The sequence below is a fragment of the Diadema antillarum genome, unplaced genomic scaffold, assembly GCF_040938485.1.
Source record: "Diadema antillarum isolate AM-2024a unplaced genomic scaffold, OU_Dant_1.0 seq00000024_RagTag, whole genome shotgun sequence".
In the NCBI taxonomy this organism is placed as follows: domain Eukaryota; kingdom Metazoa; phylum Echinodermata; class Echinoidea; order Diadematoida; family Diadematidae; genus Diadema; species Diadema antillarum.
In genome coordinates this window covers 1,843,833-1,862,942 of record NW_027271142.1, presented here as the reverse complement: position 1 = coordinate 1,862,942, position 19,110 = coordinate 1,843,833, and the positions used below count along the sequence as shown (strand labels likewise).

The 19,110-nt window shown below is 41.1% G+C and overlaps 1 protein-coding gene across 1 annotated transcript; it reads left to right on the top strand.

Annotated features, from left to right (window-relative positions):
• Positions 1 to 305: 305 nt before the first annotated feature.
• Positions 306 to 18,901, top strand: LOC139725198 (ATP-dependent DNA helicase Q4-like). Its single transcript, XM_071636291.1, has 18 exons — positions 306 to 435; positions 1,172 to 1,518; positions 2,376 to 3,358; positions 3,865 to 4,124; positions 5,013 to 5,132; positions 6,213 to 6,344; positions 6,706 to 6,798; positions 8,166 to 8,374; positions 9,048 to 9,239; positions 10,137 to 10,319; positions 10,777 to 11,044; positions 11,632 to 11,894; positions 12,527 to 12,664; positions 13,570 to 13,675; positions 15,594 to 15,908; positions 16,646 to 16,823; positions 17,650 to 17,785; positions 18,668 to 18,901. Exons 1-18 carry the CDS (start codon positions 306 to 308, stop codon positions 18,899 to 18,901), a joined length of 4,287 nt encoding a protein of 1,428 aa, XP_071492392.1.
• Positions 18,902 to 19,110: the final 209 nt, after the last annotated feature.

The window sequence follows — 19,110 nt, the reverse complement described above, 5'->3', positions numbered from 1 at the left end:
TGTTAGTCAATCGCCACATAAAATGCAAGCTATAGACGAGAGAAACGGAATCGCGAGAAACGCTTTCATTGTACTGTGGCATTTGGCGATTTATCGATTGGTTTGAGCGGGTTTGTGCGTTTGAGCAGAATATGCGAAGTTGGCACGCCGTCGTCTGAGTCAGACGTGCGAACATGGCACATAAAGAGTTAACAGATAACATCTATTTGATTTTTATGTGGTCACATACAATTGTCCTGTTTCTTATACTCCTGTGCCCTGGCCAGAAGGTTCACAATGTTGGCACGACTGTAAGGAGATCTGCAATGGATGATTGTAGTAAGGAACTCCTGAACCTTCGGAAGGAGCTGAAAGTGTGGGAAGCTCATTTCAAGCAAGATCACGACAGAAAGCCTACCAAGGATGACATAGCAAAAGCGCCTCTCAGTATTCAAGGTATTGTAAAGCTTTAAATATTTACACAACTAAGTTTTCATGTTCAACTGAGTGATCAACGTAGCTTTAATACCCATGTGTTTGATTTCTCTGACTGTCAGTTATGTTTATGTTGTCAAAGGTATCTGACTACTCTTTATACAATATCAGTGCAGCCAGACAATATGATAACAAAATATTGCATGTTTGTTACTTTTTTTTTCTGAATTAGTTATATCATGCAAAATTTATGAAAAGTGCCATTTAATTCTTTATGATCACCCTGATCCTGCGTGCAGGATCGATTTTGGGTGCATTTCAAACTATTAGCACATTGCTGTCTTTTTGTCACTGGTTTACGTTGTACTTGCATATCCACTATTAAAAATGATGTATCCCATGTGTGTGTGTGTGTGTGTGTGTACTAGCTGATACTTTCAATGACAATTCCTCTTTGACCAGCAGGCTTAAATAACAACACAGTCTACTATGGTACTGTATAAATGCTTTGTCTTGCCTTAACCCGTTGAGGATGGTTTGATTTTGCTACAACACACATTTCCCATAGACGCTTGCCCGAGTATACTCGGGACTCATCCTCAATGGGTTAATTGGTGGGTCCACTGCTTTATACAAGTGAAGACTCATCGAAGACCTGTTAAGATTGAGTGCAGTGGATGCTACAGAGATAATGATGAAATGTCAGCTGCTTCTTGAATGGTAGATAATCAAGAACACATCTTATTTTTGCCAACAGACTCTTACTCAAAATACAACAAACTCAAAAGGGGCCAGAGACGGTCAGCAGAGAGTGCAGCAAGTCAACACGGTGACCATCCTGCCAATCATGATAGTGATCCTCCAGCGAGTCGCCATGGCAACCCTCCAAGCAATCAAGCTGATGCCACCGTGCCACCAGCCACAGACTGCTCCAAACCCCAAGACAACCCTAGCCAAGACATCTGGGGTGCGCACCTGAACAAGGATTGTAGGAAGAGTCCAGCGGGGAAGAAACAGACTTTAGTGAGGAATGCAGAGAGGAAGGAGTCAGTCATGAAGTTGTACAGCAAGAAACTCCACTCCAATACAGAGAAGAAATATTCAGTGAGCTTTTCGACTTATTCCCCGCTTATCAATCATTGTTTTGTTGTTTCATGTGTTGATGTGTGCCATCATTTTTTTAGCAGAATGCAAGATTTATGATGTGTCTTTGATAAAATGCGATAAACTGTCAGTTGCAAAAATTGGATCATGAGAAAATTCAAGACTAGATGTAAACCAAACTTACATGCTCTCACTGAGACATCTACAATTTTTTATTTATTTATTATTATTTTTGTTTTTTGGTATTGATGATTCAAATTAATTTGCTGTAGCTTTGTGGTTGGCAAGACTGCTCTTTTGATAAAGTCACTGGTTGCTGAATGTGTTGCGAATGATGTACATAATGCAAGAATATGGCATGCAACATGACATTTCAAAAGACCCCAGTTGCTCACACACATGAACTGTCATAGTAGGATACAGTAAGAGAGTGTTAAATGTGTTTCATGCACTTCTCTGGGTCTTGCTGTGTGTATAATGTTGTATCCTTGAACTGCCATTCAGACTTGCAAGGCATATGTTATCGGGGCACCATTTCATGAAAGTTTTCAGCCCTGACAAATTGTCAGTCTCTAACAGTTACCATAGTAACAGTCAGGGACGAGAGCTTCTCAGCCAATCAAAGCCAAGAAAAAAGGATTTGACTGAAATGGTCAAGAGACTGACAACTTGTCAGGGCTAACAACTTTCATGAAATGGTGCCCTGCACATTGTAGAGATTGGTCGAAGTATCAATGTACAACCTATTATTTGTATGCCTATCTGTTTTGAGAAACAGCTTGATGAGAAGACTAGGATCTAAAGCTCACTATTTGTTTGTTTGTTTCATTGTTTGTTTGTGTGTTTGTCTTGTGCAGACATGGAAGAGCCCTAAAATGGTCCAACCGTTTTCGAGCAGACAAAGCTTTTGGTCAAAAGATGAATCCTGCAAAGCGTCAGAGACAGAGAGATCTGACATAGCTTCAGTTGATAAGGAGACGGAAGAAACTCCTCCAGCAGTTCAAGATATCTTTGGCCCCAGAGTAGGCACAGGGACCATCAAGTTTGGGTCCAGAACCAAGGAGAGGACAAACCCCGATATCGGTGGAATTTTTTCTCCCGGCCTGCAGAAAGTTCGGAGACACTCCTGGCAGAAAGACTGGCTGGGAAGGTGTGAGAAAGAAAATGAGCTAAAGGAGAGAATTGAAACATCGAGTGATAGGAGTAGAAAACCTTCTCAAACTGATTCTCATGACATTCCTAATTATTCAGGTCAATCTAAAGACAGTGTTGTCTTGGATGATTCTCAGGATAGTTGCAGCTTTGCAGAGAAACAGCCTGCCAGAAAATGTCCCACACCGCAGAGCAAGACACTGGGTAGAAAGGAGTCAGGTTATTCCCCAAATTCAAAGCATGGACAAGCAGAAATGCACGAAGTGAATGGCCCATCCTCACAGGATAGTGATCTGAGCAGTCAAAGTTGCTCTCTTCGAGCAGGTGGAGGGATGCATGAAAGAAATTCAAAAGTACAAGAAGTTCAAGCCATGGTTTTGAGCACTAGTGAAAACAGAGATTCCTTGCCATCAGATGTAAAGTCCCATTGTGAGGAGACGATTTCTGAACAGAAAACATCGAAAACTCCCTCGCTGAAGGACGATTCAACTGCAAATGCCAGTAAGAAGAGGCCGGGTCCGTCACCTGGAGCCTCGCGTCCGGCTAAGAAGAGAAGGGCAGATGTGCATGTGGCGGAATGTGGTGAGGTGGGGGAGGACTCCGAACTGAGAGGGAAGGAAAGCAGCGATGCTAGTGAAGATGGTTCTCCTGTGCCAGTCAAGAAGAAAAAGACTGCATCTGCTTCAGGGTTTGTACTTGTTTTGCATAGTCTTTGGTGCTAATACTTGACAGGAGTGTTCAAGATTACATTCAGTTGAATTTTAGATTTTATGTTGATGATAGTGAATTATCCAATGTATCTATCACTATGTGCTATTTTTTTTTTTTAATTCTTGTCCTTATGTTGAACTAGGCAAAGAATGCCACACACCTATTCTCATTGTTCCATTCTGTTAGATACTTCCATGTACATGTGCTTGTAATGATTTTTTTTTAATTTCATAATTCACTATTTCCCACTACACCTTGAGCACATTAGTCATGTGGACTTGGCGCATGATAAGTACCCTGCAAAATTCCTGTTCCATTTGTCCAAATTCGATATACAATTCACTTTTGTTTAGTTTAGATTTTCTGGCAGTTTTCATGCATCCTTGGATGCATGACCATGAATAGCAGGAGATGAATTTTGTTTTGTCCTGGAGGGTACCTTTGATGACATCTTGTCCCTAATATTCACTTTTCTACTCCCAGAAAAGCGTCGGCACCCAACCCAAGACTCAATGAAAATTATGTGCGGCTGGACATGCTGACCAAGAGTTACAGGAGGAAGGGGCGGGGCATGAGGGGCGAGGCCTATAAGAGGATGCAGTGGAAGAAGAAGACCGGAGGTGGCAACTTGAGAAGAGGAGGAGGAGGAGGAGGAGGAGGGAGGAGAATGGGAGGAACAAGGAAAGATACAGACAAGTGCTTCAAATGTGGTGGTACCGGACACTGGGCCAATAAATGTACAGGTACTACCTACCAAGACTATCCACATGATATCTGTGATATAGTTATCTTGAATGCCAAGAATACAGCAGGTCAATGAGGATCTTGTTTTATACAGATATTCATGTTTCTATCATACCAATGCTTATGTTATTGTTGAATATTCCATTCACCTGTTGGACTGGGCTGATTTTGCTACAACACACATTTCCCATAGACACCTGCCCAAGCATTCTCGTGACTCGTCATCAACGGGTTAAAGGAACTATGCAAATGAAGAGTTTTGGGAATTGAAAAATATGGAGTACAAATTTGCTTGTAACAGATCAACATGAGTGTGATTTATCATTGACATTACTGTGGAAAGGCTAACAGGAAGACATGTGTGATGATGTGTGTTGAAACCCAGATGGCTTTGAACTGTCCAGAAATCACATGGACGGACTATTACCTCTGGTTTATTATACTGCAATATTGAACTGTGCTGTGTTGAATGTGTATGGCAGAACTTTGACATTATAATGTCTGTTGTGGGGTTGGCATTTTCATATCAGAGGTGTGTTGTGGAGTTGGCATTTTCATTAGAGGTGTGTTGTTTGTATCTTCCCTAAACAGACTGCACCAGAGAAAAATGTCAGTTTGCTGTGGGTATATACATTGCCTCCTTCCTTGCATACCAAGTTATTCTTAATCGCATAATCAATGTGTTTCTCACAATAGAAAAAAACATGCTCTTTCTATGAAATAAGATTAAACAGAAAGAATTACAGCAATCAATATTCTATTTTCAAAGTACAGTTCACACATTTTCTGCAAACCTATGATGGTGCACTGGCCTTATCAGATGACAGTCCTTGCTGATCTTGTAATTCTTTGCCAAACTTCTCTCCTCTTTGATCGTTGCCGTGCAGGGGCGGGACCAGCCAGGAAGCAGTATGAGGAGGAGCCAGAGGATGCTGAGAGTGTGATGGGACCGCTGCCCACTCTGGAGGAGGCAGCTCTCTCTGCCATCGGTGCCAAACCGCAGCCAGGTGGAGTGAACATGTATCTCTCTCTTTCTTCTTCTTTCTTTTCTTATCTCTGTTCTTTTCTTTTCTCCATTTCTCTTTTTTCTCCTTTTCTTTTTCTTTTCGTATCGTTTTTCTCTCTCTTCTTCCAGTCACGTCTTTAACCAGAAATTTTCACATGCACAAAACGTTCAAAAATTTTGTGAGGAGCCAAGATTTGTGAAAGTGAGATGCACGCGAAAGTTTTTGTCTTCTCAATGCATTTAATGCTAGTAGAAATGTGAGAAAGTTTCATATTGCGAATGTTTCTGGTTTTACAGGATCTTCCCATGACATTGCCAAATTTGGAATGGAACTCTCCATGTGCGTGTTAGGAGATGTTGGTTCCAAATCTGGACTTGTTTGCATAACTTAATTCATTTCAACATTGGGACATCTTTTACAAAGATTCAGTTTGGGTATAACATGGGGTTGGGTGGAAAGCTTTCACACAAAAAGCTCTCCTTTGATGAAGGATAGATCGTAGAATGTGCTTGTTGTGCAAGCATTGGGATATTTGATCAAACTAGAATACTGATACAATTTACTTGAGCAGCTAGAATGATTTCCTGTTAATACCAATGTAAAATGTGATCACCATAAAATGCAGATATCCTAGTGGACATATTTGCTCTATATGCCTTATTTTCTTGCAAAAGATTATACCATAAAAACTCATGTGCCTGACCTAGCAGCACAATACATGTATGCAATGTGTTTAATGAGAGGTTTTGACCAAAGAAAGAAAGAACAAAATTTGATACTCTGCAACAGGAGCACAAAAGATTGCAGGCTGTATTTGCAAGGACAGGGCATATGTAGACTTTAATTCATTATGCTGCCTTCATTATGCAACTCTTTACCACAATTTTCTTGTTGCATCACATAACCTGCGTAAGGCACAGATTTTGGCGTTTATTCTCAGAAAAGAATCTTATCTTCACAAATGCATTGTTCTGATCATTGGAGATCCAGTACCCTCAAGTTGTCATAATTTCTGCAGTTTGGCAGAACTCAGGAACTTGTGAAATCAAGTGTGGTGTGTCCCCATCCTCATACTCGCAGGAAACCTCAGTGACGAGGGGCGTGGTGACAAGTTTGAGCCACTGAGTGTCGCCACGCCAGTCTTTGAGCATTCTGCTCCGCCCCCATCCATCGAGCCTCTCTTTGAGCCAACCCCAGAGGGCGTACCAGATAGTAAGTGTAATGCTCCTTCCCAAACGTTACAAGTTTTTTAGTTCCTATCAAGCTGAGATAAAAAGTGAGATTGAATAGGAGAGAAGCATGATTCCCTATTCAAACTAGCAAGTCCTCGAAGACCACAAAGTCACGTTCACTAGTAGCTCACCAGTATCTATGCAAATTCAGTTTAATTTTTTTTTTTAATTTGAAATTGAATGTCACTGTCATTTGATCTTGATGTGAAGAAAACATCAGTTTTCATTATAATCGTAGCAGAACATATTTTAACACTTTGTTACACTTACCTGGTGCGAAGAACTTAACTACATGAGGTATGTTTTCACTCCTTTATTATGCTCCGCACCTGCCGTCTCAGCCACACCCAAGTCTGTATACACTGCTTTGAAGACAATGGGCTATGAGTCCTTCAGACCAGGCCAGGAGCAAGCCGTAATGAGAATCCTGTCAGGTGAGGAGGATGCCCTGCTGGTTGCCATAGCAACACTCAATTTTATTCATTTATTCTTTATCAAGGCCAGAATTTCTCAGTCAACAGGTGGTATTGACTAGTGTAAGCTGTGCCCACTAGGCCAAAAAAAAAAAAATTGTTGCATTGGCGTAACCCGCCCGACCCTAAAAATTCCGCCGACCCCATGTTTTTTTATTATTTTTTTTTTGCTATCGATATCAAATATCTTGTTGATTGCGATCGCACAAACCCGGAAGTGGAAACGGCTCTGGGGATACAGTATCGGATGTACGAGGGAGAGATCTAGCGCCTCGCATAAGCCTTCCTTGATCAGTACGTCATCTGTTTCCAACACGGACACGTACACGTACTCTAACAAGATTTATTCAGTGTATACGTAGCATTCAGACTGCGATGTATTGTGCACAGTTTTGCCATAGGTTTCTTGTGTGGAGAACTTACACGAATCTGTATATGTGGGACTGTAATAGAGATCGCCGTGTGCGATGAAAAGATCGTACATATGGGTCAATTTGCATCTATCTTATCTAAGTCAAAATAGTAAAATATGAAGTGAAAACATTCAGGATAGGGATTTCAACATCTTTAAATTCTGTGAAGGGGTATAATTCCAGTAATATCGGCCTCATAAATGATTTGTAGAACAGATGAACACAGCACATTCGGTGCAGCAGTTGTAACTGTTTACTGAGCTGAGCACGAGTTTTACACGTAAAATGCAGGTAGCAAAAAAAAAAAAAAAAAAAAAAAAAAATCCGCCCGACCGACCCTATTTGAAAATCTCATGTTACGCCAATGCAACAATTTTTTTTTTTTCGCCCTATGCCTGAATGTTGTTCCTCAGTAAGATACAAGAACTCTCACTTTCTCCAATTAAAGGAAAGGGGTATTAAACCTCTTGGGTATCAAAGTGATGATGCTTGGAAATGTGTTTTCAGCCACAATATTTTTCAGATTTAAATATGCTTATGATATATATTTGATGCACATATATCTAGAAGTGAATGCACATTAAACAATAAATGTATTGTGGTGGTCATAACTTCATGTCTCTATTTGGGTGCACTGTCATTGATCAGTGTTTCAGAGCACGCATTGTGCATCACACGTTTAGCCACATTCTTTTATGGCTTACGACTGTGGGTTTGATGGTAAATCTCTGCCAAGACTGTGTAATTCTTGGCAAAAACTGATTAACTTTTCGGTGCCCTCTGAATCCCTAAACCAGTCAATTCAAATGTCTAATCCTAGCTGCTTCTATGTTTATGAATTACTGGTACATTCTTTTGAGAAACATCTGATAAAGGTGGGCTAGTAATTAGGAGCCGATGCATGTCTCTTTCCAGGTCTCTCAACTCTGGTCGTGCTGTCGACCGGAGCGGGCAAATCCCTGTGCTACCAGCTGCCGGCCCACATGTACAGCAAGCGTAGCCCGGCCATCACGCTCGTCATTTCGCCCCTTGTTTCCCTCATGGAGGATCAGGTTATAGGGCTCCCTCGCTGTCTCAAGGGGGCCAGGCTGCACAGTCACATGACCAAAGTTCAGAGGGAAAAGGTTAGCACATGTCATGGCAATTTTGACATTTTCCCCCTGTTTGAAACTAATTCCCTTGTCTCTCTTTTCTTTACAGAAGTCACAAATGAAAATCAATATGAAGTCATATGCATACCTTCCCCTCCCCCCCCCCCCCAAAAAAAAGGGCAAGAAAGAAGAAATGATGGTGGCTATTGATAGTATTCTTCCTGTTGTCTTTAAACACAGATTGGAAGCATCTTATAGGAATAAAGTTATGTACAAAATGTAGCAATATTTGGGACCCTGGTATATCTGACAAGCAAAACTTTTATCATGTTGTGCTTGAATAGATCATTGACGACTGAGTTTTTCCTGTGATGCTTTATTGTGTGTGTGTGTGTGTGTGTGCATGTGTGTGTGTGTGTCAGGCATAGTGACTCAAATTATGAAGGTCCTGATGTTGAGGGAATTTATGCAGCATGCTAATACACCAAGCTAAGGTTAAAACAGTAACATGCTAGTAAAAAGAAAGATGCTGCTGCCTGACAATCAGACCAAGCTATTGTGCAAGACATGTAAAAAAATATATGTCGCCATATCTGTCGTGAAATTCATTTTCAACATCGGAGTAGTGCCAATTTCCTTTACTAGTTAACAAGCTACACACTAATACCTCATTCACTGTATCATCTTCCCTTGATAATAATGGAAGGTTCTGGCAGAGATCCAAGCAGGGAAGGTCCAAGTTCTGCTGGTCTCCCCCGAGGCGGTGGTGGGAGGGGGCGCAAACTGCCTGCCACACCCTTCCAAGATGCCCCCCATTGCTTTCGCCTGCGTGGACGAGGCCCACTGCATCTCCGAGTGGAGCCACAACTTCCGGCCTTCCTACCTCATGCTGTGCAAGGTGTGTTTCCTGCTGACTTCTGAATGTCAAATAATAAAGATAAAAAGCTTGTGGTTTCTGCACAGGAAGATTATGTAATATCAATTTGCATATTGTTGACGACAGAATGGGTCTTATATTTCATACTCCATACACATTGCAAAATGGAACTTATTATATATTTGATACTCCATATATGTTGCAAAATGGGACTTGAGAAATAATTTTGGGAGTTTTTGAGATCAAGAACCAAATTGACATAATGAGACAGAAATATCACTTTAGAACTGAAAAAGTAGTGATTTCACACCTTGGGTACATCATACAAAGCATTTGTTTTACAGAAGGCAATATTTTCATTAGTTCTTGTTTTCAAAAATATTAGTCAACTTGTGAAAGTCGTGAAAATAGAAACACCGCAAAATACACTGAACATACAGTAAGCACCACAAAATGCAACGGACATAAGGAAATCTATGCAGTTGTACCTTTTGGAGAGGACTGTTGTGTAATTTTCTAAAAACCTCTGTGTAGATTTTTTTGTGTGTGCAATATTGATGGATTAAAAAGATTGGTATGCTGGGAATCTAAAAGGTTGAGTAATAACACTTGATTAAGCATTAGAAATAAACCAGACATTTAAGGTTTGTTTCGGTTTTGTTTTGTTTTTTGTTGTTGTTGTTTTTTTTTCAACATGCTAAGGATGCAGTTCCCAGGGCATAGACTATCAAAATACAAAAAGTGCTTTATAACGTGGCATTTAGACCATCACTTTGTAGTTTAGGAACATTTGTCATTGTGGTTTTCATGTCAAAGAAAATATTGCTCACTATGCAATAATTATACATTTTGGGACAGGGTACTTACAAGGTAGACTCCACACCACTTTTTCTATCTTTGGGAATACTTTGAGTGCAGGTGCTGAAGGAAAGACTAGGTGTCCGATGTATATTAGCCCTGACCGCTACAGCAACCAGGACCACTTCGGACAGTGTGGCCCATCATCTGGGCATTGCTGACCAGCCTGGGGCGGTCATACGGGGATGCTCAGTGCCTAGCAACCTCCATTTGTCCGTCTCCAAGGACTTAGACCGAGAGAGGGTGAGGAAGCAGAGGATATACGTTTCATGATTTTCCATACAACATCATACAACATCATGACACACGCGTCATGATGACCTGTGTGATTAGCATTGTACAGCACGATCAGTCGTGACTTTATGTCTACCGAAAATGATAAAGAAATGACATTTAGATATGAAGTTATGATCGATCAAATGACATTGTCTGAAAATCACAAAATGGCGCCGAGATGACGGCATAGATATAAAGTTATTGTCATGAAAATTTTATCGTCATTAGATATTGTTTATAAGATATGTTGACTGAAAATGTCATGTTATTCCGTTATGTCATTGTTGAGATATACAGTCCACAAAATATGGCAGAATGAAAGAAAGATTTTGACAAACATAATAGGTGATACGCTGATAGCGTATCACCTAATTACCCATGGTAGTAACTTTTGACATGTACGGTTTGTTCTCCCATCTGGCAGGCATTGATTGAGCTGCTTAAGGGGGAGCGGTTCAGGCGGCTGAGGTCCATCATCATCTACTGTATCAGGCGGGAGGAGACAGAGAGAGTGTCATCCCTCATCCGAACCTGTCTCCAGAGCGACCCAACCCAGTATCCGGAAGAAGAGGATGAGGCCAATGGGGCAGCTCTGGATGAGGCAGGAAAGCAGGAGGAGAAAGAGACCAGTCAAAAGGCCAAAAAGAAGACTTATCGGAAGAGATCTAGAGCCAAGAAGTCTACCGCATCTGGTAAGTTTATTTTGTGTTTGTTATCAAACCCTTTAAGCCCCCCCCCCCCCCCCATTCCTTTTTTTTTTTTTAATCATTATCGGTCATTACTACAGATGTAGATTCTGAAAGCTGGTTGTTGGTACAATAATATTATGTATATCCTCAGAACCCACACTGTAATGACAGTTTATGGCCATATATTGTGATAGACATCACACTGGGTTATAGAGGCAGGCAGACATATGAAGAGAGATTTGGATGTGGTTGATTCTTTTGAAGAAATGCTGCAGTGAGATTATTTTGTTGATATGCTGTCTATGATAACAGCTGCAAAAAAAACAACAATTTCTTCTCAGCTCAACACTATGTTTATGAGAAAGAACGATTTCATGAAAGTCTTATGTTTTCTCTGCCTAGGTCTAGACACCCTTTTGCACAGGCTTTTTAGGATTTTCTTGTCAAGAGAAACAAATATGAGAGGAAAATACGTTTAGTGGGGGGTCATCAGTTAGGTCATGAATGGAATGCCAAATGACAGTGAGTGATGGTGATTGCTTACTTCAGAAAACAATCATGATCATTATTATTTTGTGCCTGTTTGCCAGCCAAGGTTGAGGCCAACAGCTGTGAGGCGTACCACGCTGGCATGTCGGCAGCAGAGCGGAGGAGAGTACAGAACGGGTTCATGTCGGGCTCACTGCGCATTGTGGTTGCCACGGTAGCCTTCGGGATGGGACTGGACAAGGCGGATGTGAGAGCGGTTATCCACTTCAACCTCCCACGAAACTTTGAGAGCTTCGTGCAGGAGATAGGGCGGGCCGGCAGGGACGGCCTACCAGCCCACTGTCACATCTTTCTGGACGGAACGGTCAGTTAACAGAAAGCGTGATGTAATCAAGTGTTTAGATGTTAAAACCTCCTATTGTATCCTTCACCAATCAAAGAATTGTTTGAGACACGTCACTCATATTCTCAGGCTTATTAAGTTGTAGGTTTAGTAATAAATAAGTTAAAGGCATAATTTACCATTTGCAGGTGAAACAAAAAACCAGCATTAGTGCTTCAAAATAGTTCAAAAATTTGAGTTAGGGCTAGAAACAACCAATGTAAAAATTTTAATCAGTATATTCGATTTTAAGTATTGTTAAACATACAAAATGTGAACAATAGTTATAATAAGAATGTTTCCAGACTAAACCGTCTGCAATTATGATTTATCGGGAAAAATAGTGATATCTCCTTATATTTTAGGCTTTATTGCAAAAATTTTATATGGCAGGATGTTTCGTGATACAACTAACCTACACTTATGCATCAAATGTGATATCTTGAACATTTTTAAAATCACTGCTCCCTAAGGTAAACAGGACCTTTAAATCATAAGTGTACTCTCTGTCGTAAGCTATCAAAAGAAATGTCAATTAGACTACTGTCTAAGCATTTACTTTTGCTGCAAGACAATGCTTTGAACATACATCTGATTGGTCCTTGTGTTGCCAGGGGAGTGACATTTGGGAGCTGCGAAGACACACCCATGGCAACTCCGTGGACCGCTACACCATCAAGAAGCTAGTCAAGAGGATCTTCAGACCCTGCAAGTGTGATCAGATTCGAAGGCTTGGCGAGGTAAGTGAGAGGGCTTTGTTTCATCTCCATGGAGACCACACAGATACTAAGTATCATCACAATGTTATCTTCCTGGTGTATTACCTTGTCCTTCAGTGAATATGCATAGTATATAGAGCTAGATTGCCACCCTGACATATATACTTAATCATCGGCAATTTTATTGGCAAATAACACTTTTAACACTCTGACAGACATCCAGTTTTAGTTTCCTGGTAGTGTCTGTTTCTTGATGGAGCAACAATAATGAAAGTCATCTCTGGATTTTCTTGTCAGTTTTACCACGTTTCTTCCAGATGAATCTTTAGATGCTTCATTAGTCTATTGCCTTCTGAGCAAATTTTGAACTCAGTTGCAAGCATGCTTGCAAAATCATTTATGGTTACAAGGGTCTAAAGTCACAAAGGTAGATTAAATCCAATCAATGGTTTGACTTAAAACCATGGACTAAAAACAAGTGTGAAATAGATGTACCTTGGACACACGCATGTTACCTTAGAGTGCATTTATTATCGGATGTGTGTTGGTGTATGTGCTGTGTCAAGGGACCACCAGCCTCAGATCCTATGGACATTGCATTTAAACATGTAACCGACAGGACTGGCAGAGGTAAGCCAGTTTGATGCCCCATTTATACTAGGAGTTTAAGTCTGCAATGATGCTTCTGAAGCACTCTTCCTGCCAGTGTGAAAGGTGGAGAAGGCAAACAAGTCTTATCATTCATAAAAACGCATTTCTCTTGGAGATGACTTATCATAAGTATTCTGGTTTAAAGATTGACACAATAAAGTGTAACATATTTTGGAACCAATCTTGCTAGATGTGGTGACATATACTTAATTGTTTACTGTGGCTTCCGGTCATTGCTTTGCGACATATTTTACTTACAATGGTCCATTGGTTCATCTCCTTGTCAGGCTGATCACCTAGACCAAGAAGATGAGAGACAAGGGGCGTGTCCAGGCCACGCCATCGCGATTCCAGTGGACGCCACCGTACAGGAACTGGACATCAAGGAGGAAGGTATGGTCAACATGATTGCCGATTTCCAACTCATCGTCAGTCTTGTATATCTCACAAATGGATGGATATGCAAGTGCTTCCAACATTATAAACAGCATCTTGACCAATGTGTAATAGCATCACCAAGTTTTGGTCCGGGTTTGTCCCTGATGAACGGGAATGGCAAGATTTACCTCTCTCTAACAGCAACCGCTCTCAGACCTCCTTGACGGGTTTAGGGCAATTACCCCAGCCTTCCCCTTACCCTAACCCTAATCCTAATCTTGAACCTAATTTTAACCCTAACCAAAACTCTCACCCTAAACATAACCCTAACCCTAATCTTTACTCTAACCTTATCACTAACCAGTATCTAGCTGGATAGTAATTACCCTTGCTTCTTCTTGGCATCTCGCCTCATTTCGGGCATCCTCCTGTCTCAAGTCAACTTTCCAGAGCTCTTCCTCTACCAGTCTCTTCCACATCTTCCTTGTCGGTCGTCCTCCCTTTCTTGGTTCATTCACTATGAACTCTAGCAATTTCCTCATAACATTAACAGTATGGATGGCAATCCAGTTCCTTCAGAAGGAACTGGATATACTGTACATTAACCCATTGAGGACAAGTCCCAAGTATTCTCAGGCAGGGGTCTATAGGAAATGCTTGTTGTAGCAATATCAGCCCGTCCTCAACGAGTGAAAAGATTTGGGAATTAGTATATCTTAGAGATGACAGGTCAGAGGTATAGAACTTGAGGGTGTGATAGGAACACTGCTGATGATTTGTAGAATAACTGACTACCAGGAGTAGCAAGTCCTTTTAATGTTGACCTCTAATCCATGTGCAGGTTGACATTAACTTGAAGAATAAAAATCAAACAAATGGATTCAATAAAAGCTTCACTAAACTGGGACATGAAATAAGAAAGTTATGGAATTTTAGGATTTCATGTGTCTGCCTGAAACGGTGATGCCCAGGCATCATTGCTCTGTTATTAACACTGCAATATTTTGATGTCAAGAATAGAGTTCATTGAGTTTTATTTCAATACTAGAAAGGAAATGCAGTGAAGATTACTTAAAGGGTCAGATGGAGACTTATGAGTTGATATCTTTGCGAGCACGCAAGTTGTTGCGTGGAGCGAGTTCCTGGTTGTCTGATCAGACAATCTTCTGCCAAATCGCCTAGCAAATCTGTCTCGCAGACTTCTCTCGGATAGCCTTTGTTCCTTAATGCAGACAGTGTGATATACCGTTCTTCTTGCGGGGTTGTTTTGGGGGGACGTCTACTCCTTGGTCTGTTTGTAACTTCCCTGATTTCAAGAAATTTCACCCACAGTCTTGATGTGGTGCTTGCGCTCACCCCAAACCAGGTGGCAACATCCTTTTGGGGTACACCTGCTTGTAGTTGCTTGGGCCTTTAGGAGATTTGATAAGCATGGCATTTTTTTAAAATCTCACAAACGACCACTCAGTAAACTGCAGCACTGGCACACATTCATGCAAGACATGCACTGTCATCTGGGCACTTTTCAAAACACATTGCATCTTCACAAGATGCTTTTTACAACATTTCAATGCAGACTCTGCCCTATATTCAAGAGTACTGCACATGCCATGATTACATAATCACAGCAGATGGCACATCATTGTAAAGAGGAATAATCAAGCTTTCTAATGATACCACATTTACGTATGATCATGAAGCAACAAGAGATATATTACCCCACAAACTTGAATTGCAGAACTTTTTTTGAGGAGTTTATCTTTCTTCATATGTGACATCACAAACTTATGAATGCATTGTCTAATTTTCCTTAAACTTTAACCAATGTGTTCTGCTAATATTGCTGCATTCACTACATCCGCACATATATCAGGGAGAGCTTGTTTTTTAATCTTTCCACTGTTATGATGATCTTTAAATGCGTTTCAATCAGGTATTGCCACTCTGATGTGTTATCTTGAGCTACATCCGGCTGGCTGGTTGGTCACTTCGCCCCACACCTATGCCACGTGCACCCTCAACTTCTACGGGGGTCCACGTCAGCTGCGGGAAACCGCCCTCAAGAGCCCCGCAGTGGCGGCGGCGTTGGCCAGGGAGCGCATCAACGGCAAGAGGAAGGCCGACAAGGACGATGGCCGGACTTCGCTGACCTTCGATGTGGTGGATCTGGCCAGTGCCATGGGCTGGGACGTCCAGCCGGTCAAGCGAGAACTCAGGCAGCTCCAATGGAAGCATGACAAGTTAAGAGGTAAAGCAGTCGTGTAAACTATATAGTCAGGCTTTCAACGGTGTCAAGTACTGTAAAACCAGAAATTTTCGCATGCATGAAACTTTCATGAATTTCGCGAGGAGCTGAGATTGGCAAAAGTAAAATGCTAAAGGATTTTTTTTTACACAGTGGATTGAATGCCACTGGCAATTTATGGAAGTTTAATGCTGCAAAAATTTATGTTTTTACAATTATTAATATTGCCAACAATATGCAGGGAGTTTCAAGAAAGGACACCATTTTGACTTTAATATTTTGTCAATTAGCTTTCAAGACAAATCTTTGTTACTTAATGGTGCCGGTAGCAGTGCCACATACACTAGTCTGTCTATGATTTTATGTTTTTTTATATGTGTGCGTGTATGTGTTTTTTATTATATTGTATTGATTGATTGTTTTTCATTTGATTAGTCATTGTTGATTGAATATGGTTGCATACATTCAAGATGAATGTTTTGTTATGTAAATTTATAGAAATCAAATAAAGATTACTGAAAAACAAAGCCTAAAAAAAAATTGCACACATGGTCTCCAGAGGAAAGAAGAAATTTGCCTTATCCATTGTTCAAAACAAACTTTGCCAACTTTCACCCTCAAATATGTTTTGTTCAAAATTATACAAGAGTTATATGCCACCTCCTGCAGTACTTGAGGGAGAGATAAATTCAAACAACTGTATTCAGTTTTCGTTCTCTCCACGTATTCGTCGCCATCAGGATGGGTGAAGACCGGGGTGATGGTGGAGTTCTCCGACTTGGCCTTCTCCTTCCGTTGCCAAGGCAACCTGACCGATGTCCAGCTGGATGGAGTGGTTGACTTCCTCCATGGCAGGGTGGAGGACCTCGAGAGGCGAGAGTTGGGTCAGCTTGATGCTATATATTCCACACTCAAGAGGTGAGTTTAGTTTAAAAAACAAAACAAAACAAAATAAACTTGTAGATGAATGATACCCCAAAAATAAATGTGGATTGAGTGAATGCAGCAATATTAGTAGAACATATTAATGAAGTTTGTGGAAAATTAAGCAATCTGTTCAAAAGTTATGTTGGTGCCACCATTATTGGATGAGAAGACTACAACAGTTCTTGATGTCAATGCAGGACAAATATATAAACAAGATATAAAGAGATCTCAACATATTCTCATTATTCTAGCATAATGAAAGAGCGCTTGACTGACCTCTGTCAGAAAGCAGAAGGAATGATATTACCCTTAATATATGTCAGTAACAGGTCGTGGGAATGTGTATTCTTCATAGAAAATGAAACTGTATAAAAATGTCGAAAAAAAAAGAAGATCAAAAAGTAGTATCTGCTGATGTACTTTAAAATCACATGGTATAGTGGTCTATAGGGACCACCAGATGAAATCAAAGCCATGGAACAGAACATTCACCTTTACACCTGTCACCACTCTACAATGTGAATTCTCCAAAGGAGTATGCTCACTATGCCCACCATATGAAACCTTACTCTATTTTCTTCTTCCAGTTTCTGAGTTGAGATTAGCAAGGAGGCACTAGAGGGTTTCAGTACTGCCCCATACACCAACCATTTTTGTTAGTTTGCCCAATCAGATGTACATCAATTTTGAGAGAAAACTCATTTCTGTAATTTTAGCATGAGAGTTTAGAGATGCAATACCCAGTGAACATGACCTTTGCAAATGTCAGTGTAGCCTCATTCCGTCTTGCTGCCTCACACTGCTTCTCCTCCTCCAGTGTATCCAAGGAGACCTACATGGAGTGCTGCGATGAAGTGGATGCCGAGCTGAGTGACCATCTTAGGGGTCAGCTGGTCAAGTACTTTGTGGACGAGCTGGACGTGACCAAGGCCAAGAACCCTCGGGTGGAGAAGGTGAGGAATATTCTATCAAGTGCCGTTAACCCTTTATGTACTTTGAGTGCAAATTCTCACAGAAGAACTCCATAACATTGTTCACACTGTCCAAAGTCCCTAGTACCGAAAGGGTTAACCCTGTGTTGATGCATTTCAGCGGCAGTCCAGCACTGTTTAAAGTGAAAGCAGTTGCAGGTGATTTTCCACTTTAGAGCATTGTGGTACATTCATTTGGGAAGTGTCCCCAAACATTCACAAAAAATAACAGAAATTAAAAGTATTCTAGATCTCCCAAAATAGAAAGCTTTTCTCCCAGCTTCTGTGCTAGGGAATTTCTTATGTATTTCATTGTTTTCGACTCTTTTCTAAATCTTTTTTATGGAAATCATTGGCGACACTATTCCAATCATAAAGAACATGAAATTAATTGATTTTAATCAGGAAAAGTAAAGATAATGATACATGTATGAATTTTGGCTAGAAACAGAATTTGGATTGGATTCGTACATGAAATCACATTATTGAGCAATTTTGGGTCTGACATGCACTTACAAAATATTGCGTGAATTCGGAGCCGCGTACCCTTGCGTCGCGAATTTGGTCTCAAAAGTTGTGCAAAACTTAAAAGAAAGAAGTCATGAAACGTTGCGCCCCGAGATTTTTACATTACAGATTTATTATGAAAAATGTCGAAGGGGGGAGGCTCAATCTGCCCCCCCCCCCCAGTCTTTTTAGGTTTAAGCCACTTGTCAACTAGGCTCAGTTCAAGCCAGAACTTTACATACACCCTGACTACCAAACAGTTTGAAAGGGGTACAAGAGTTAATGGTACTTGTTGTGGTGCTAGTCTTGACTTTCCAGTCTCTCATCTGTCAGCCCTGTTTCTTGTTCTCTCAACAGGATGGTGTTGCCGATGAAAGCCGCGTCCGCATGACCATTCGGCAGTTCATCAGCCTGAACCACGACCGGACGTTCAGCGGCCGCGCAGTGGCCCGCATTCTCCAGGGCATTCCGAGCCCGTGCTACCCGGCCCAGGTGTGGGGACGGGATCGTCGTTTCTGGAGGAGCCACATTGAGATCGATTTCAGAACCCTGGTCAAGATTGCCAATGAAGAGGTGCTTCGGATGAGATGACGGACGTTCGCTAACATCTGAGACACTGGTGCTGTGATTGCATTGATAATAATGCCTGGTACATAGCTAACCTTGAGTAATCAAAAACTGTTGGACTGTAAGGCATGGCTGGGATACATGTGATGATTGATTCACAACTGACTTTGAAATATTCTCAGGGCTTCCATGTGAAATTGAGTTACAAGAGGCTGTCTGTGATGATTCATTTT